We start from the raw sequence: 20,871 nt of genomic DNA on the forward strand, positions 1-20,871 counted from the left end.
GGACTCTTGCTCTGATTAGGTAGTGGAAGTAACCTTGCATAATCAGCAAGAATTTTGCCTGGTAAGAAAACATCTCATAGCTCGGCTAGTCATGGTTACCCTACTGTAGAATGTGGGCATGTCCTGGAAAAAAATGATGAAGTGTTCTTGACATCTGTTCCTGATTTCCGCATTTGATTGCAGGCTTCCCCCACTTCCCAACCTCCATTCTCCATTCATCAGCTGAGGAGGTGAGCCAGCTGCAATGGCTGTTTCAAATTGGTATCACATGCTTTCAGAGAGCAAACATAGCATGGGATTTCACTAACAATACTTGCATGAATATTGTTTATGCACATGAGGCATGACCTGTATGATCTGGCAGTCTGTCTACTTCTGTCCCCAGGATTCTCTCTATGCATCTTTTTCCAGCCATGGACTCAAAATCACTTGTACGATCACCAGAAAAAGTCTTGTCACAATTGTGGTGGTTTAGCCCATTCCTGGACAGTTTGTTTACAAGGTGGGATGTAGTATGGAGTTTGCACAATTGGTGATTAGCCAGAGTTAGAGTTGTGATTTCAGACTTAGGGACCAGCCCACGTGCAGTCATACCTTCTGCATCATATCTGGGACAGGGAATCAAGGAGATGTAATTCCACCATGTAAAGCACACCATTTTCACCAAGACAGCATTAGCACAGTATTGCAGGAACAGGCTAGAAGTGTAATTCTAACAGTCCGTCTCAGAGACAGTTCTACTGAAGTTCTACTGAAGTAGTTTATTTCTTCTTCATTAATTGTGGAACCACAAATCAGGGTCATGATATAGGCATATTTCTAATGCAAAAAGAGTTCCAGATGGTTCTAGAGTAATTTACACAGCCCGTATTAGAAATGTGATCCCTGGTAGTATGTCATCAATCCACTTCTGGTTCTCTCCAGAGAGTAGTGTCACAGGAAATTTCTCCAGCAGCAACATGCTGGGCATTTTTGCAATAGTCTTAAATAATCATTTCAGATTCCAGACTTGAATGATCAAACTCTTCATCTAAGTTCTGCTAAAACCAACCTGGAAATAAATGCAAAGGGAACACATAAATAATAGATTAATTCTTTCACAGTAGACACAAACCAGCATTTACTTTCTGTCCTCGCATGCTGATTTCCAACACACCCTTCTACAGTGATCGGCCTGCAATCCATGAAACTGCATTGTTCACTTGGGCTAACAGTGTCTTCTCTCCCACATGCAGGGACAATTGTCCTCAGTTTTTCTGCTCTACTGTCCAGGTAGCCTTCCAAATAATCCTTCTTCCCAAGGGACAGACTCAAAAGAATGAACCCAGCCTAAGTAACCAGGTAGCAAAACTCCTCAGGATCAGACGGCTTTCTGGGTTGCATTTGAAAAATCAAGCACTGTACTGTGTATGTCCATATCCTAGGAAAAGTACATGGGTTTTCTGTGTGTGTGTTTTCCCTCCTCAGACACATCTGAGTGGGGACATCAAGCCAATCAGGAGTGGACCGGATGCTACTCAGTCATTGGTTATCTATCTCACTGAAGATACTGGCAAGACTTTTGGGGTGAAATGAGAGTCCTGGCTAAGAGGAGCATGAACTTCCTTAGAGGACCTCAAGGACTGTGGAGAGACCAAGTGGCACCAAGTAATGCTCTACTGGCAGTGCCTGGAGCAGGAATCCTGGGAAAGGGAGATGGACAGATAGCTCCTATTGGAGTATTTTGGCTCTATGCCCTTCCCATTGCCCAGTCAGCAGCCACTGAACCAGCCTCTACTAATGATGGGGAAAGGAGGCCACCTTGAGTACCTCCTCTTCTCTTCCCCTCCCCTCAGATGAGCGAGCGGAGAACAGCTTGGCCTGCAGAAAGCAAGAGCAGAAGAACATGTTTCCACCTCTGTCTCTAGTGCCTTTGGATGACATAGGTCAGGAAGTACAGTGCAGAGAATGAGGATGGAGAAACCTGCTGAGGAAGGATGCTGAGAAGGAGATACTTTGTGGAAATCCAGGTCCCAGCTCACTTAAATTCATGTTATTGATTTGCTCTGCCAAGGGAGAAGCATGTTGGCCTTCATTTCCTCCAAAATTATATTTCCTAATCTCCTGAGGAAATAGCTTTGGCCTATATTGGCCCTATCTTTACTGTTCTCCCTGTTGCATGCTGGCATGTAATATGCCTGGGACTTCAGGTTTCATTACTGCTTGTAGGTCAAGACTGGCCACATTTTGCAGTGTTTCTGAAGGAATAAATATATTTAGTATGTTAAAGGTGTCTTATCTTTCTTGCCTCTCTTAGCTTTTTTTGGGTTTCTTAACATTTTTAGGCACTTCATCTCTCTTATTGGCTGGTCTGTTGTGCAGGCAGTGAGTGTTTCACCATAAATGTTAGTCTTACATGCACAGTGCACCTTCCACCATGTAAACATATCAGCCTCATGGACTGCTCTTTCTCCTAGATGACTGCAAGCAGTGGATCCCAAATTCTGAGTTGGGAGAAGCTGACCTTAAGGGTCTGTCTTGACAGATATGAAACATGCACCAGGCTACCTCAGTGTCCATGACATTTAAGAGAGTGGTGGTCAAGTGATCCAATACAGTTTGCTTTCAATGTTCCCTTTGTAATGGCCCTGGGGGAGCTAAAAGTTTAGTGGGATGGACCTACAGGAGCCAGTCTACTGGCAACTGGGCACATGCAAAATCACAAGGACTGGCATCCTGACCTAGGTATGTTCCCATCTATTAGCAGGAGGAGGGTTCTGATGTGTCTGTGCAAGAGCTTGGCACTTGAATCTAAATAGTTTGGCACTGAGACATCCTACAATAATGCAGATCTCATTAATTTTTTTCTACCTCCCTGTTGCTTCCTTAAACCTTTTTTAGTTAACCATTCTATAATACTGGTTAATGTCTATATGCTTTCCTGACTCCTCCTGTTACAACTGTCCAGAAACACAGCGGCAACAGTTTATAAGCTCTACAACACGAAAAATGTGCTTTTAGAGTCCCCTTCTACTATGTGGAATTTCACGTAAGACCAAACATGATAGGCTGAGAGGGGCTGTGGGAATGGGTGGCCTAGGCTGGGTAGTGCCTTCCCTTTATACTCAGTTGAACACCTCATCATGTTGTATTTAGGCTCCTAAAATCTCTGATCTCCACAATGAGGGCATCTGTTGATTTTAATGAATGTCTAGAGGTAAACAGTGCTTAAATGCAGGTGGTTTGACTCACTCTGCTTTAAGACATTTAGGTCTGTGACTTAAAAATTCAGTTAGTCTTGTCCTTTCATACAGTTATCCAGAATGGAAACAAGAAGTGGTGTTTCTACTAAATGAAGTAGCTACTAGAAATTAAGGAATGCAAGCCAGTTCACCTGAATTCCGTTCCTAGGTGGAAAAACTAGCTGTGGATGAATAACTTCTTACTGTTTCTGACTGCTATATAATAAAGCTATGTCACAAAAAGTGCAAGCCTATGTGTAATGATAAGCATGATGATGTTGAATGCTTGCATTTCACAGAATGCTCAGGAGTCAGACTTCAGGATACTGTGTGATGCAGCCATTCTCACGTTCTTCATCCACTGTAAGCAGTTGTTGTAGTGGTTTGAGGGAAAATGAAACATCTGAGGAAGAGGAGAATGACAGGGTGGGTGTATGATCTCTAACAAACAGACACTACCCTCCCTGATTTTACCAAGTGCATTATTAAAACACGTCTTCTTTGCCCTCTCCAGGAGCTGACGTGCTCTCTTGAGGGCCCTCCCAAACAGGATTCAGTGGTTCAGAGTATGTGGCTGGATAACAGTGACGGCACACCCAGTACTTCCAGCTCACCAGGTAAAAAAGAAAGAAAAAAAGAAAAAAATCCTCTACTTATGCTTCTAGAAGCATATGGGAGGTTGAGCCACATTCGTTTGGCAAAAACTTTTGTATGCTGTACTTAAGATTTGAGAAGCATAGGTAGATGATAGGCTCAGAGAAATGGGGAGAGAAGCTAGCATGCAAACTTTAATGGGGAGAAAATGGGAGGGGAAGTGTGTTTCAGTAGCGTGAGTAAATAGTGCTGTACATGCTGAAGAAGGATTTACAGTAGATTGCAAAGAATTAATGTGTTTATGTGTTTCTATGGAGAGCATGTATCTCAGTGGTTGCTTTTCTGAATGTAGTGCCCATATCTCTTTATAAACTAGATAGTTTGGATATGGGAATTACAGAAACAGTGCTTCCTGAACAAAGCAGTATGCTCCTGAGAAGGTGAGTTAATCAGGTAGCTAACCTGCACTGAGCTTTTTGACTGCCAAGGCTGGGCTCTTAGTGTAGTACTTGATTAAAGTTGAAGTAGTTGATTAAAGTCAGCTTGGATCCATTCACAGTGCAGAGATGATTATAGTCATTAGAAGTTCTCTTTAGTCCCATAGCAGACAGAACTATTGTAGTATCTGTTGCTGAGGTTGTATCAGCTGCCCTGATCTCAGACCCTGTTTGCAGTTGTCTTTCACTTTGTTAAAATGAACTGGTTTGGATTGAAGCATTTCTTGTTGAGCATCAGCCTAAAGCTAAGATTATGGAAAATTTAAATCAGTTTTAGTCTGTTTCTGAGAACAAGGCAGAAGGGACTGTGTAAGATTTTGGGAAAGTATGATTAAAAAGACTAAGCTTTTGAGATTGGGAAGTCATTAGGAACTGTGGAAGGCAAAACTTAACATTTGTTGCTAAAAGATTCTGGAATAGGAGCAGGCTGAGATGGTAAGAGATACTAGGGATTATATGGATGGCAAGGAAGAGAGTTGGTTGGTTGGAACAGTGAAATCTTTATAGGAATTGTGTGAAAAGGGATTGTTGAAAAAGATTACAAGGGTCAGAAAGTGGAGCCAATTTATTTTGAAGACAGTTAGGTGTCTCAGTCTCTGCAGCAGCCCTGTCTGAGATATCAAGAGCGGCCATCAGATCCCTGCTTAAAATTGCCTGTATCTTAGCAACAGCAATGAAGATGTCATACTGTCTGACGTTCTGCAGAGACCTCTGTTCTGTGAGATGTTCTGTAAGATTTCTCCACTTCTGCAGAACAACTCACAGCATGAGTGCTTGTATACTTAGAGGCACAAGAGAACCCAAGGGGCTGGTATTGAAATTCTCGAAGAACAGGAAAAACAAGTGGAGTTATTGATCGTGCAGAGGAAGAAGAGAGCCATGCTGTATGCTATAATTAGGAAGTGGGGTGCTATATATAGAGCCTGCCTGTCCTGAAGGAGAGACATAAAGGTGTTAAATGTGGTGATATGAAAAAGCAGCATGTCAGGAACCTTCACAGCAGAAGACCGGATAATGAGCTGCTATTAAGAGGCAGAAGTTGGGAATAAGCTTCTGTAGATCCTTGTGTTGAAGGCTAGGAAGAAAGAGTTCGGTGTCATCAGCTCAGAGCAAGAGTGATAAATAAAAACTGTAAGGCCAGGAGGCCCAACACCATGAAATTGTCTCCTTTTGAAGGGATCTGGAAACAACACCATAAAGGCAATAGCTGCTTTGTGCCTGGTGGTGGGAGGGTTTTCACTGTATCACCATGGCATTGTCCAGGCTACCATTTCCACAGGTCTGGGATTATCCTGAGCAGGCCACAGCTCCCCTCACAAATGTTTGAGCTTTATTCACTCCTGTTGCCTTTGTGGCACCGCACTGAGACCAAGAAGGTGTGAAAGATGATTCCCTGTCAAAAGTGAATGAACAGCTTGTGTTTACTTGTGATGAGAAATACTAATGGGAGCAGAAAATTAGTGTAAATGCAAACTAGTTTCTTTTGCTTGAGTGTCAGAAGTTGTCTATTGTCATCAAGTAAAAGATTTCACGTTCCTTTTGACCTTGTGGGTAACTGCAGTTCCCCTTGCCCTCCATTTCTCTGAGAGCACTCCCAGGCACAGACATAATGCAGTGCTGTTTTTAACAGTGCTGTTATGCCTCCCCTGCCACAGCCCATAGTTTAATCCAAGTGTGATCTTTCTACAGATTCACTTATCACTCCCATCTACCTGTGTCACATAAAGCCCAGTGGAAGTGATCCACTATAATCTTTCATTATATTGGCTTGGGTTCTCTCTCCTTTTACCCCTCTACTCACTTGCGCAACGTTTTCCTTCCTGTATTCTTTTTCTTGCCAGAAAATCCCACTGGATCCTAGCGCTGTAGCTGAGCTATGAAAGTTCAGATCCAGATCCAAGTGCTAGGTTGATAGTACAGGCCCAGCTTGCTCTGAGCTCCCAGCTTGCCACCTTGGGGAAAAGCTGCTGACTCAACATACTGTCCAGTAGAAGAGTGCTAGGTTATTCAGCCTAGCTGTTCCCCTTTTGTTATGGATATTGGAAGTAGGGATGCTTTCCAGTGGCCTCTGCTGCTCTTCCCAGATAGTTTCCCTATCTGCTGACTCCTCCTTATTGTCCCACAGGTATATACATCATTAATATACATCACTGAGAATAATCATTACAGAGAATGTGATGTAAAGTTCAACATAATTTTTAGGTTTTATACACTCCATTGTCAATGGCAGTGATCTGATACTGACACTGCAAAACTTTCACTGTGGTCTCTCAGTACCTTGGTATGGTAAGACAGCTGCACCCTGCAGGAGTGGTGATTTTTTGCTCTACCATATCTACTCTTATACCTTCAGTGCAGAGATTAAAAAAAAAAAAAAGTATATAAAGGTACACGAACAAACATGCAGGTTTGTATATGGACTTCTGATTTATGCCAGAAGAGCCATGGTTGAAAGGGATAAACATAGCTAATACTTTTCTGACTAGTTGAAATCAACTTACCTAATCAGGAGACAGTAGCGATGTAGTCTTGAGTGCCATTGCTGAATGCAGTAAGAAAGCTGGATGATGTCACCATCCACACCATTTAGAATGTGTTTGTGGTAACAGATGAAGGGGCAGAGAGGAAAGAAATTAAAGGTTACGTGTGTGTGTGAGGTACATGAGGTAGCAGAGTTGAGCCTGCATTTTCTAAGCACAAAGTGAAATCTTGTCCTTAGGAATTTCAAAGTTTTTGAAATTTTATTTTCCAGAAGTTATGACAACTCTTGAGCTAGAAAAAGATAGGATTAAGAGCAAAAATTTTAGGAAAAAAAACCCAGGGATGATACATTTATTTTGATTTTTGCAAATACTAAGAAGTTTTCTATTTACGTACTACAGCCAGTCCTGATAGAAGACTAATTACCAAAAGATCAAGTATGGCAATACATGTTAATATTCCTAGACAAAATTACATTTAAATGAACGTTGATAATTTGGGTTAATCTATGCACCAGGGAAGAACTGTAATATCCATAACCAAGCATAACAAACTGAAGAAATGCCAGAGTTAAGCTAAACTGAAAGCAAACAAAACACCTTGGGACACAGAGAGGCATCCAGTGTTTTAGTTTTGCCCTTTAGTGAGCTATACAATAACTATTCAGCCACAGTTAATGTACTGTGTAAAATCAGACTGAACTGATTTTTTTATGAGGAAACCTAAGACATTTTGGATGCCCACTGTAAGTCTGGATCTTACGCTGAATGATTCTAGAATTCCTAACCCATGTACACATTCTTGGATTCTCCGATTTGCCATTCAGATTGAGAGAGCAAATTTACAGAAAAGAAAAAAAAAAATGGCAGCAGTCTGTGGTCATTATGCTACAGAGCTAGATAAAGACATAGAGAACTGCCATTGCCAAAACTGCTATTTTCCAAGTTGGCTTTAAAGCACCAACATGTCTCCTAGGCCAGTGCGTATCACATGAGGCAGAGGTGACTTTCCCCCAGCCTCAAGGCCAGGATATAAATTCAGCTATAACCCTCCTTAACACTTTCTTTAAGACACTTCTAGGTTAGTTAATATGCATAGTTGTTTTAGGTGTGTTTTTATTCAGTTACTCGGTCTATTAGTCACTACCGACAAACATACATCATAACTAAATTTCAAAGTACTGGAGCTGGGATATATACAAAATGGAGAAGAACCCTGGTACTGCAAATTCGTGTTGCTTAAAGCCACAGTTTAGCAACAAATGGCAGTGATTTACCAGTTTTGTTTTTAAACCTCAGAGTTTTAAATTACATCATGAAACTGGGGAAGGGGATAGTCTACCTTTGAAAAACTGCTGAAACACAGTTGCATCTCACCTGTTCCCTAGAAAATATTGGTATGATCCTGTATAGTTCAAAAAGAAAAAAATCTTCCTGTGAAGAACATCTTGGCTTACCATCTTTCTTTATTGCAGGAATCCCTCATTAGCTGAATTTTACAGCTTTCTTAACTTTCCTGATTGAATGGTGGATAGGTATGCCATCAAAGTCATTCATCTGCTCCTTCTGCCCACTTAGCACATTCCACACTGACACTAACTCTTTAATTCAAACTCTTTCTGTTTTCCTCTGATTCAAATAAAAAAGTTATAATACAGATTTACTGTTGCAATACAGCTATGCACAAAACTCCCAGAAACTATACTATTTATGAAATTGACATTTAATTATTTTAAACCATCCTTAGTGCATAGGATGGAGGGTCGCCTAAGAACAAATTAGAATGGTGTAAGAAAGAGGGCTGTTACGTTAAAGACATCATACTCATTTCTTGTGAAATGTGTATGGTGAATATAAGATGATTACAGAAAGCAAAAGAATGTTTTAAGTTTGTGAATTTTGCAAAGTATTTAGTCTCTGTTTTTGCCATGGTGTTAATATGTGATGATAGGCAAATTCCTTAAACCCTGAGGCCAGATGTGGGAATCTTAAGGGAGGGGGCAGAGGGAGGAGAAGGAAGAGAAACACTGTGAGAGCATAAGATTAGACTCTGCTTCACAAAGTATGTTCTTAAGGATAAGGCACTCAGGTTGCACAGATGTATTCAGTAATGGCCTTTCTTAGCTTGACTGCATGATGCTGTCACCTACTGGAACCTGCTGTATTATTTTTGTGTATAACAGTAGACCGATACAGAAATTGAAAACGAGACTGACGGAAACATTTGGGAAAGTTGGAGAATGCCTTCATTACTCATTAGATAGCTATAGACATAGCTTCTTTAGGCAAGAAGCTATAGCCAGAACATCTGTGCATTGAAACACAGTCTGGAACTGGTGGCCAATGACTTTTTTGAATGAAATGAAAGTCAAGTAGTCACTTTCCTCGTGTTTCAAGCTGCAATGAGAAGTAGGTCAAGGTAACATTAGTCAAGTTGGGTGTAGATACATTCCTTTCACTCTTACCTGTGGATGGGCCACAGATCTGTGAACAGTTTGGGGTAAAACCAGTGATGTGTGCAGCTCCTGGGATACCCTCTTAATTATTTCTTTATTGTTCTGTGCTTGGTTCCCTTCTAGGAAGCAGGTTGCTTCCTTCCAGCAGTGTTGCTGGCTCCACTGGAAAAGGAAAAGGCAGCAAAGCAGATGCTCAGCACCATAATCCAGTAAGTGCTTTAATAAAATGTTTCCTTCTCACTTGCACAGAGATAAGGATGGGAGAAAAGAGAGAGACTTAAGAGAGAGGCTTTGCTTGCTGAGGGTTGAAAGGACAATAAGAAGGTGCTTGCAGGGGAAGGTTAAAGAACTGCCTTGTTCTGCAGGCCTCCATTTTGTGCTGCGTGTGAGGTCACCGCTGGAGGACTGTCTTGGTGCACACTGGGTGAGGAGCACAGGTAACGGACATGGAGAAGTGCTGTAGGCCCATGGTTTGGGGTGGAGGCAGGCCCCTGTGCCATCCCTGGCCTCACTGAAAGAGTGCAGCAAATACTGTAGGGCTTCACAGTAAACAGAGTTAATCCTATACATTCTTCCCCAAATGATCTTCCATGGCCAGCTGACTCCGGCCTGTTTAATCTACCTAAGCTCTGCCTTTCTTGGTTACCTGCTCCCTCTCAGGGAACAGCATTTCCCATTGAGACACCTGTCTCTGCCCTAATCTATGCTCAGTTTTATTCTTTTTCTTTCATTGTTTGGTTTCCTTTGCTCAGATGCAACCTAGCTTTCTCTGCACCTATCCTCTGCTTCCTATGGTTTCATTATTTTACTGAACCACTTTCTTTTGCTCATTTTGTGACTTTGTGCCTATCTCTACGCTTGCTTGCTATCAGCCTAGTATTGGTGGGACCTACTTCTCCATGCCAGTTTCACAGCTTTTCCAGACATGGAAAGTGGGATTAGATCTCCTGGTGAGGTCTGTAATAGAGCAAAGGGGAACTACAACTCCAAGTTTGTTCCTTAGAGTTCATAGTCTAGTTTTGCCTGCATCACTGAGAGTCTCTCTTTTGGCTCAAAGTCCCTTTCCCTGACCAGTATCTTCTCTGGCTTGACAGCTAAACAGCATGCTACCGTGAAAGCGATGTGGATGTGAGGCTCTCAGGAACTAGTTTGGTATATAGCTAAGTAGGAGAGGTATCGTCTTTACGGAAGAAAATTCTTCCAGCTATTCCTAAATAGCTGGCAGTTCTTACTATTGCTTAGCATCTACCCCAGTGCCTGGTAAAAAGAAGCAACAGTTTAGATCCTTAATGTTTTATCAACACTCAGCTTTTAGCTGCCCTGCCACCTGGTGGCATTCAGAGCAGTCAGATAAACAGTTCAACTCCATGCTGTCGTGGCCATTGGTGTCACAGCAGACTGACGTTTACAGACAGCAGATCAGAAAGGGAAACCAGGTAAAGAAGCTGGTACTCAGCACTGAGGCTACTTAAATGCATGTTACTCCAAAGATAAGTACTGAGAATGACAGTGTAGCTGCCAGCCAGTGTTTACTGGGGTAATCACCAGAGTGTCTGCCAAGAGCTTGTGCTCATGATCAGGTCTCTGTAATACAGGAGTAAGGTTGCCTAAACAAGAGGCAGAACTTCCTCAAAGCTCTGCTCCCAAACAGGCAAATTTTGTTCCAAGTAGGTATACAGTCAGAATTGCAACAATATGCATACTCACTGATATAAATGCAAAGGCTGTAACCACTTACTAGTGGTTATCACAGGCAATAAGCAATGTAAGGAAAATCCCGAGTTTGGATTTTCCTTATCTCAGTAGTGTTTAACTACTATTTTAGTACCTAAGGCTTTGAGCATTTAATTTCCACTGATTTCAAGTAGGTCTAAGGGCCTTTAAGACTGCTATATATTTCCCAAAATGATCTCTAAGATCCATCTCAACTGGTCCACCTGCCAAATCAACAACGTTCTGTCACAAAGGCTGTTTTTTTTCAGTCAAGCTGGTTCAAAGGACAAAGTTTCATGAGACTCTGGCTTTCACCACGAGATTACTTCAAGGTGTTCCTTGCACTCGCCCCACCTGTCCCACCAGAATTCATTACCTCCACAAAAGTGCATTTTACCCGTTTCTGAGACAGCACTGCCTATGGCAGTGGCCCCAAGTCACTGGGGTGATCTGGCTTAAAGTGATGTTTCAGTCATTCCATTTTTATCACAACTTCAGAATCAGTTTGATTGATAGCACAGATTGGAGACTAGCAAATTTCAGGAGTGGAAATGGTAAAAAGTTTCTTTAACATGGCTTCAAGGGACTCAAAGAAACCTATGGCATCCACGTACATGATAACTTCCCTGTCATTCTAACTCCTAAATGAATGTAGCCTCTTATATCTCACAAAGATTTTCTTAAATTCCAGGCTGGATTTGCCTAACGACTAATGGGTGCACTTGTGGAAAGGAGGAAGTTCTCAAATTATAGGATATTTCCTGAAGAGATGAAAGAGGTGTAAGAAGGAAAAATTATGGATGGGGGAACAAATGATACTCGCACACTTACAGCTGTAAGAACATGAAGGATACAGATTTTTTTTCTGATGCTTTGTTCCAGGATTTGCTGTTCAAGTGAACAAGCATGAATATGCTTTATCTTAAAGTTCAGAAAGAGACAAAAAACAGAATTCCAGCTGCTGCTAGTTCTTCTGCTTCCTTCAGTGATACGTCAGAGACAGCCACGAATCATTGAGAAATCAAGCCTCATACAAATCAAATTAATTTGAGTGTGTTATTCCAATTCAGCCAACACAGGGCCAGGTTCGAACTATTTCAGTGTGAAATTTCTTAATTTTATTGTTTGCATATCTTCCCTCTGCAGGAGGTATGATGGGAAGTCCCTCATAGCCATATCCAAATCACCTTTGGATAGGCAGCAATTAGGCCATCCTCGAGGAAGCAAAACACAGTCTGGTTCAGTTACCAACTAAACTTACATGGTATTCACCACTGTCCGCTGAAAGCATTACTGTAAAGCTGGCATTGATTAAAAAACCCTGCAAGGTCTGGGATTGGTGCCTGAGAATGCATGTGTGTGGTGGTCTGCTCAGATGTCTGTCACTGCAGAGCAAGGTGTATAAAATACTGTCCAGGAGGGGGACAGTTCCTTTTGAAATACTTGATTGGTTCCCTAGATTTTTCTTTGGGCTTGAATTTTGTCCTTCTCTCTTCCACTCTTCTTTCTCATGTCCCCTCCAATTGCCATGCTGCAGAGTAAAAGGAAGCGTGAATACCATGTCCTGTGCTTCTAGTGTCTATGTAGTACCTTGGACTTAAAATAAAAGGAGAATGTGGCCAGCTTCTCTTAGGCTGTATGTGTGTGTGTTTCTAAAGGACAAGCAGGAAGATAGGAGAAATCCAGAGATCGCAGTCCTGTAACAATTTAATCCTCATGTTTTTAGGGTAAGAGAAAGAGAACTAATCAGAAAAGAAGAATGTTTCATCTGCAAGAAGTTAATGTTTAATCTTTAATGTCTAATCATTAATCTGTTGAAAGAAAAGAAGCACACTTGTATTGGTAAAGACCTCACCAGACTGGTAATACTGGCAAACCTTGAACTTCTTCGTAATTGGAGATGAGACTGAGCTGTAAAGCTTGCTGTTAAGGATGAGAAAGCCATCTCTCCATAAAATTGGATACATTCAGATAATCAGTGAAGAGTGACCATGTACATATATATTTTCATTCTTATATATTTCCCCAGGACTTTTCACATCTTGGGGCTTGGAACGGATGGAACTGGTCCCAGCCATTTTTCACCTGCAAGACAAACCACCACAAAAGAGAAAGTTAAAATTTAATACATAGAAGTGACTGGCCAGTCACATTTCTGCAGTAGGATGACTGTTCCTACTCCTCTTTTGAAGGGTAACTATTTATGATGGAATACAGATTTATATCTTGTTTGGCATGCTTCAGCCAGCTCCATAAATCCTTCACTGTCTAGTCACAACTGAAGCTGTACAGAAGAATCATTTTCCTCTGTCACAGATGAGATTCTGTAGGTCTGGGGCACTCCACATGAGGGTGAAGCCAATTCTTTTTAGGACTCCTTTTTTGAGGGGCTGGAGTTAAGGAAGAGAAAAAGGGCAGAAGGCTGGACAGTCAGAGAAACAAAAGGAAAAATCTGTTGAAGTCCTTGGAGTTGAGACTAGAAACCAGGCCATAACATTCCAATTAGGATTAGTGACTATCATAGGGGGTGTTGGGTATTCATCTTCCTCACTCTCATTTTCATCAAGAATATTTTTATAGAACCAGAAACCCATCCAGAAAAGAAAATAAACCTCAAAAAAATTCCCTTCTGTTTAAGCCTATGACTAATTTTAATTTACATTAAGATTTTCTGCTGAAATTTTTCAACAAATGCATCAGAGCTAATTATGTGCATAACTCTTTCTAGTGACAAACTCTCTCAAGTGCCAAATCTTGAGATCAATAGTCAAATGCCCTCTAACTCATGTAAAAGCAGGTGACTGAGTTTTATTAGTTATCACAACCTATTCCAATTCTCTTTAAAAATTTAAAGTTCTTATTCTATTAATAGAAAAATGAAAAGAAGGATGGTCAATATATGAATATCTGTTAAAAAGTTGTGTAGTTAGGTAATTACAAGTTATGGATTGGGGAACTGCAACAATGTGCTTTTTATTAAGAAGGAACAGATATAAAATGGAAATGTTAAAACTACAAAAAAAAGGAGTATCAGCCATAGTCTTAATCTTACCCAAGACCTAATGCCCAGTACCAAAAGGTTAAATATGAACATTTTGAAAACTCAAGAGTTTCAGTAGTAATTTGAGAATGGCATGTGGAGCACAAAGCTTTGAAACATACCAAGAGAGGATGGAGAACTCCAGTTACTTCTTGTTTGGAAAAGGACTACATCTTTGGTTGCTCTGACTGTACTGAGATACATTCCAGTCAAGAGTTTCATCCCATGAGGATACCCAATATTATTTGATATTTGAAAGACCTTAAGAGTGTTTTATTTAGCTGTATTATATATTTCCTTAAAAGAGGGTGAAAGCATGAAACCAAAAGCGATGTTATTAGGTACACTCACCTATAACGCTGCCTAGCAGCTCTAAACGATCAGAGCCAAAAAAGAGATGAGGTTCCCCATTAAAATGTGCCACAACAGCAGGCATCCCAAATGCCTATTGACACCATGGAGATGAAACAGAGAATGTTATAATGAGAGAAGTTTTTGCAGACACATGCAATAAATATCTTCAGCAGTAAAAAGCAAAAACTTTGACTTTTTTTCCCTCCCCTTCTTTTCACATTCTTCAAAGATGAGTTTAATGGAGCCATCAGAAAGTAGGCTACTCTCCAGAGCCTGTGCGCCCCTTTTGAAGGAGCAAAAAAAGCAACCTGATAAATCCACAGTTTTATGTCAAGTAGTGATAAATGGTATCTCTTAGTCCTGGTCCTGTAGCTCCCCATCCTTGCTGTCCCGCTGGAATGAGCTGAATGGGTTAACCTTGGTTTCCCAGATGACAATGAGATAAACTACCAACAACAGTGAGTTAGCTTTCACATGTTCAAAAAGCAAAGACCACCTAAGAGAGATGATCTATACAGTGCTTTCTAATCATCACCTTCATTGTTCCTTGCTTCCCAGTATTCTTAACAGGGAAGGAATGCATAGCTGTGATGCCAAATGGCATTGGAAGCATCTTACCCCATATTTTATTGCTTCCTCTGTTGCCTCTTTCAGTCGGTTCTTCACTGCAGGGGATGAAATCATTTCAAGTAGCTTCTGGGCGAGCTCTGGTGATAGCCCAGCCTGTCCAGCAACCTGAGAAAAGATTATATGAGTACTCTAATACTAAATATTCTAATTCCTAATATGGTCTAATTAATTTAATCCTCAGTATTATCACCTATGGTCTATTAAAAAAAAAAAAAATTACAAAATACCCTTGAAGCACTTCTTGCACAACTGTCTGCTGTATTCCCAACCCATTCATCATTTATCAACTCTCAGATAAAAAGTAGAAGGGATATTTAAACTTCCAAGCCCCAAAACTGCACTTTTTTTCAGGAGTTCCTAAACAGAAAAAAAAGAAAGAAAAAAAAAAGATAAATACTAAACCTATGATCCAATGACTTATCTGATAACTTATTAAAAAAAAAAAGTTGTTCTGAGAATCTTACTGTACAAGCCTGCCAAGACAAAACCAGATTGTATGACAAATGTGGCCAGATAGGATCTATGAGTGATACTGCATGAAAGAGACTGTAACTCAGACAGGTTAAACAGAGGTTGCTAGTGTTATTGCTGTATCTTTTTAGCCTCCTGTGTGCCTCTGCCACACAGGAATGAGATAAAATGGCCAAAGGTAAAGGTCCAATGTTTATTGGGTAACATCAAAGTTACAAGTATCTATTTTAATAAAGTGTTTCACAAAAAATGTTAACTTCCATGCCATCTACCTGAATGACATGCCCTTTTTTCTTAAATAAAAAGATTAAAAAATGCTTACAGTGTTGCACATGGACCAGTAATCCTGCACATGCAGGTGTTAATGACTTTTTTTTCCTTTCTTTCTCTCCATCACTTCTTCATTTAGCATCCACATTTTCTTGTACCTTCTCCTACTTCCAAATCAGGAAGATTAGCTCTTTTTAACTCTGCTTGAACAGGAGATAAAGGAGTGTATGCTTGGTAGCCACAGTGTTTAGACTGCAGTATTTACACAGAGACGTAGTATCCGGTCCTCACCGTTTTAGGGCAGGAGGGGTATTTAAGTGGACTGGGACAGTATTCAAAGACTATACATTTCTTCTATAGTAATTTATGTGAAGTTACTGCTGACTAAAAAAATACTAAGGAACTGTATCAAGTAAACAACATTCCATTTTTCTAATTGATGTGTAAAATAAATTCACCTATAAAGATGATGAAAGGGTTCGGACCCCTCACCCCCCTTTGGATGACGTTTTTCCAGAAGAGAGGGAAGTCTAGTACTTGCTGCAGGGGTGAATGAAGACAGACACAAGCAAACAAGGAGATGCCTACCTCTCTGCCTTGCTGAACACAGGGGGATACTCATAGACCACCAAACAGTGACTAAATTACATAGAGATCTTTTTGAGTATGAAGTTTGTTTCTCTGAAGTTCTGCATGTCCTTGCTTTATCTTTATTTAAATAATGATGGATTTGGAGACTATGTGAGAACTTTCTGTATATATTTATGTACTGGGTCTGGCTGGGATGGAGTTAATTTTCTTCACAGCAGCTGCTATGGTTCTGTGTTTTAGATCTGGGACCAAAACAATGCTGATAACACACTAATGTTTTAGCTATTGTTGAATGACGTTTGCAGTGTCAAGGCCGCCTCTGTTTCTCACTTTCCACCCCACCCCTGCCAGTGAATAGATTGAAGGTGCACAAGAGGTTGGGAGAAGACACAAGGCAGATGACCCGAACTAACCAGAGAGATACTCCATGCCATATAACATCATGCTCAGCAATAAGAAGTGAGGAGGGGGTTTAGAGAGGTTAGCCACCTTTTGCTTGGGAACTGGCTGGGCATCAGTCTACCCATGGGAGGTAGTGAGGGACTGCCTTTGCATCACTTGTTTTGTTTTCCTTTCCTTCTCTCTTCTTCCACTTGTCCTTTGCTTATTAATCAATTTTTTATCTCGACCCACAAGTTTTCTTGTGTTTATTCTTCTTTTCCTCTTCCCCTGTCCCACTGGGCAGTGGGGGGAAGCGAGCAAGCGCCTGTGTGGTGTTCAGCTGCCTACCAGGGTTAACGCACCACAGTTTAATTATATCCTTCAAATCTTGACTCTTGAAAAAGCAAAATGCAAACCTTTGCTGAAATTCTGGTAAAAAAGGTACACTAAGATGAAGCTGAAGCGCAAGCACTGGACTCTGGGGAAACAGCGAGACTGCGTTTCAGGTTTCAGATAGGGACGTTGGATAGGAGAGACTAGTCATGGACAATTCCTCTCTTTTCTTCATATTCCAAGAACTTATAAAATAATGTAGAAATGAGAGCCCTTAAAGAGGATCTCATGGTATACTAACTTACATGCCATTACAGCTTTTACTGTAATAAACAAAATCTAAACAGCAAAAGAAAATACATCAAGAGAGTACAATTTCTAAGCATGTAAAAGGACAATACAGCACTGAACTTAATAGTAAAGCCTGGCTCTGTCAGTCCAAGGAAAGTCAACTTCCCCAAAGTGTTGCATTTCACCTGAAGATTTCATATAGCAGCAAAACCTCAATGCATTCTGGAGACACTGTTCATACTTTCACTACTGTTAATAAAACAGTATTAACAGATAATTCATTGTCCATCCTGGGTATCTCACCACGTGAATTAACAAAAAAGGAGATTCTGGTTCTGAGTGTCATTCAAAGCATGACCAAAAAAAAATTCCAAACAGAGCTGCTAGGAAAATTAAATCCACTTTTTTCTAGCTGAAATTTTTCAAAACTCCACGTGAACATTTGACTAAGCTGTCTTCATGTCTATTACTGATCCAAGCCATCAATAAGAATCTGTATCAGAAACGCAGAAGCACCAACAAAAAGGAGACACTTACAGCCAATATATTCTCCGGCTGACTGATATCTTCATGCTGGTAAAAGAATAAAATAAGTAATTCAGTACTTAAGAACAAAAGCTCAGCTCTGGACTTGAAAGCAAGTTTTCTAAGAAAATAGAAATAAAAACAATACTAGTTGCTGGAGAAATTTCCTCAGAAAAAGTTTTAAGTCACTTAAGGAATGTATTAAGTGCTTTCTGATATGAACTACTGATCCACTCAGCCCATAGGACTCACCATATAGACTTAAAAGAAGGCAAATTAAGCTGACTATAAACTAGTTCTTTTCTTGTAATGGCTCCTGAACCACTATGACCTTAAGTTTCCTGCTATGACTTTTCATTAAAAGACACTTCCTTTCTCTTGCTCGAATTCCACATTTGAATGAAGTGGGACAGGAAGGGTGACAGAGAAAGGATGAAGAAGTTGGCTTCATAAAATACTGACCTGTGACCAAAAACGTATCCAGAACTCTCTAGATAAGGGTTCCAAGTATTGTGGTTGTGTCATATCAATGGCTGTGATAAAGCGCATGGCGCCAAGACTGCCTGGAGGTAGTGGGGAGACAGAGAAACATACTGCAACAAGGCACAGGATCAGGAACAGATACAGTCTGCACAAGGGCTACCTAAGAACAGTATGATCTTCTGTGTAACAGTCCCCAAACAGTAAAGCTTATGTTGATTCACAGTATCTTCCATGCTAATATCATTCACAACCATATTTATCCAGAAATTCCTTTTATGGTTAAAAATGCACAGCCTTCGTATTGCTCACAGATACAGGAAGAGGCTGTGGGCAGGGAATTCATCTTCACCTTTACTGTTAGGGAGAACTTGAACCAGAAGTGCTAGAGTTGAAAGGTACCAGCTAAGCTAAGTCTCTTACTTACTTGTACCAAAGACATGTTGGAAGTTATCTTCTGAAATTTGTACAGGCACTTGGTAGTATTTTGCCATCCTTTTTATATCCTTCAGCATGTATTCTGCACGCTTTGGCAACATTGCTGGTGGCTTGTTACCTTCCAGGAAAAAGTTCTGTTGAGATTTTCAACTGTGTTAAAATAACACTGGACAAAACAAAACTGGACAAATTAGACCTCGTGCATACATGTGCCTAAGGAAAAGTATAATTTCATGTTGGCTTACTGAAACATATACAGCTTTTTCAAAGATAATGCTAGGATTTAAACATGATTTATTTTGGTTTTGCACAGATCAACCCTTTTAAGTTAGCAGAATCAGTTTTAAACCAAGGTGCAAATGTCCTAGCAGGGATTTATATTGATTCCGACAGATGACTTCTAAGCTAAACAACTACTAAGGCATGGGTAAACAAACGTAGAGACCTGTTATTTTCATGATTTATGTGTTGTAAGTCTCAGTGATTAATTTGTTCTAATAAGGCCTGAAGTACTACTTTATGGCATACTTGGATCCTTCATACATATTACAAACTGCAAGTGTTCCACAAATTAATTCTGGTTTTAACTCAACAGAAAACTTTTATGAAAACATTCCATATCAAATTATTATCATCCTATTTTAGAATGGACGAACTTTGGCATAGACTGTATGTGGCACAAACAGCGGCTGTGTAGTTGCAACAGCATGGAATTCCTTGTGGCTGATTTCTCAGTCACTACTGAGCTCCACAATCCTGTAGTTAATTTGTTATTAGTGCCAGAACTTAGTTTAAAGCTGGCTCTGTGGGCTCTGCACTCACTAAGAGCTTGCCCGCTAGTGTCCTACTAGTGAAGAAGGTATTTCCCTACAGAGCTAATCTCCCCATATTGCCTACCAGTTGCTTGCATTATGCCACCAAGGAAAGCTGGACGAAAGCGCAGGTCAATATTCCAGATGTGCCGGTACCGGCAGAGCACCTGCAACATAAAAAAGTAGTGATGGATTAACAGTCAGAGGAGATGTCTATAGAGCTGCGTGCAGCTGGGAAATAAGCTAAGGCATTAAATAGACACTGCAGATAAATCCTTTTCTAGTATATCACTGATAGTCCTAAAAGCCTTTTCTGGATGCTGCCAGAGAACTCTGATATCAGAAAAACTGAAAGGACTGCATTCATATTATGACTATACAAGTCTAAGCAGGGGTAAATAAGGAAAAGATCAAGCTCATGAGTGGACACTTGCACTTGTTAAAGATCAAAACTATCCCGAAAGCAAAATGTTCAGCAATAACCCCCAATTACACACAGGCCATGCTGCCATTTGGCTGAGACACGCTTCCTCAGTGTCCCTGGTTTTCAACAAGTGAGGAAGAGGCGAAATATCCCTCACAAGTGAGATAAAAATAAAACCTAAACATAAGGTGGGAAGGGCGCTGCCTGCAGCAGGGCGGGAGGGCACCGCGAGTCGGCCGGACGAGCTGCCCTTCAGCCGCCTCCTGAAGGGGAGGCAGCGACGGGAGCGACCGCCCGGACCCGGCGCCAGCAGCCGCAGCGGGCCGCCGCAGAGGCCCGGGCCGCGGGAGAACGGCGGGGCGCCCCGGGAACGGCCTCCCTCCGTCTCCGCCCCTCCTCACCTCAAACCCCAGCCAGGAGTAAGGGGAGACCACATCGTAAAAGAGCTCCACGAGCGTCCGTCCCATCCTGGCCCCGTCCTCTCTCGTCCCGTCCCGCCGCCGCCGCCGCTAGCCAACGCGCCCCAATGGCAGCAGCACCTCCCCCGGGGCAGGCTAGGGGCGGCGGAGGCGGGGCACTCTTCCGCTCCCGTGGGCCGCAGGCCCCGTTCGTTGCTTCTGGCACCTTCTCTCCTTGTTTCCCTGTGCCTCTGCCCACCCCGGCGTGGCTGGGGCCTGGTCCCAGCTGTGAGGTGCCCTTTGCTGTCTCTCCTTTGAAGCGCGGCTTGGGAGGAAGAGGAGGGGTGGGGGCAGGAGCCGGAGTCGGAGCGGGAGCGGGGACTTTGCAGGGAGCCGGGACGTTGCAGGGAGCCGGGAGGGAGCCTGTGCCCTTCTCCATGGCGGGGCAGGAGGAGAGGAGGCTCCTGAGGAG

The 20,871-nt window shown here is 41.6% G+C and overlaps 2 protein-coding genes across 3 annotated transcripts in view; one reads left to right on the forward strand and one right to left on the reverse strand.

The window, feature by feature from the left end:
• Positions 1–11,804, forward strand: part of LOC127014225 (rap1 GTPase-activating protein 1-like) — a 38,607-nt gene extending 26,803 nt beyond the window's left edge. The window contains exons 18-22 of the mRNA XM_050893436.1: positions 3,521–3,647; positions 3,736–3,838; positions 9,372–9,457; positions 9,614–9,685; positions 11,653–11,804. Of these exons, the coding sequence (XP_050749393.1) occupies positions 3,521–3,647; positions 3,736–3,838; positions 9,372–9,457; positions 9,614–9,637 (340 nt within the window). The 3' untranslated portion in view covers positions 9,638–9,685; positions 11,653–11,804. The remainder of the gene's footprint in view (positions 1–3,520; positions 3,648–3,735; positions 3,839–9,371; positions 9,458–9,613; positions 9,686–11,652) is intronic.
• Positions 11,805–11,899: 95 nt separating this feature from the next.
• On the reverse strand, positions 11,900–20,471 carry GSTK1 (glutathione S-transferase kappa 1). Of its 2 annotated transcripts, XM_050893449.1 has the most exons (8): positions 20,403–20,471; positions 19,663–19,744; positions 18,755–18,883; positions 18,310–18,410; positions 17,860–17,895; positions 14,974–15,090; positions 14,353–14,446; positions 11,902–13,046 (listed from the first exon to the last, which is right to left on the reverse strand). In XM_050893449.1, exons 1-8 carry the CDS (start codon positions 20,466–20,468, stop codon positions 12,997–12,999), a joined length of 675 nt encoding a protein of 224 aa, XP_050749406.1. In that variant the 5' UTR covers positions 20,469–20,471; the 3' UTR covers positions 11,902–12,996. The 2 variants fall into 2 exon arrangements, with proteins under 2 accessions (XP_050749416.1, XP_050749406.1); XM_050893459.1 differs by lacking the exon at positions 18,755–18,883 and having other exon boundaries at positions 11,900–13,046.
• Between the last annotated feature and the right edge of the window lie 400 nt (positions 20,472–20,871).

The sequence above is a fragment of the Gymnogyps californianus genome, chromosome 1 (genome assembly GCF_018139145.2).
Source record: "Gymnogyps californianus isolate 813 chromosome 1, ASM1813914v2, whole genome shotgun sequence".
Lineage (NCBI taxonomy): Eukaryota > Metazoa > Chordata > Aves > Accipitriformes > Cathartidae > Gymnogyps > Gymnogyps californianus.

What these genes read in the sequence shown, in the direction of transcription:
- GSTK1 (XM_050893449.1), bottom strand. Translation starts at nt 20,468, where the DNA reads ATGGGACGGACGCTCGTGGAGCTCTTTTACGATGTGGTCTCCCCTTAC. An exon ending in CCAACATGTCTTTGGTACAA is followed by an intron (nt 18,411 to 18,754) that starts GTAAGTAAGAGA and finishes CACTACCTCCAG; the next exon opens with GCAGTCTTGGCGCCATGCGC. An exon ending in AGCCGGAGAATATATTGGCT is followed by an intron (nt 15,091 to 17,859) that starts GTAAGTGTCTCC and finishes ATCTTTTCTCAG; the next exon opens with GTTGCTGGACAGGCTGGGCT.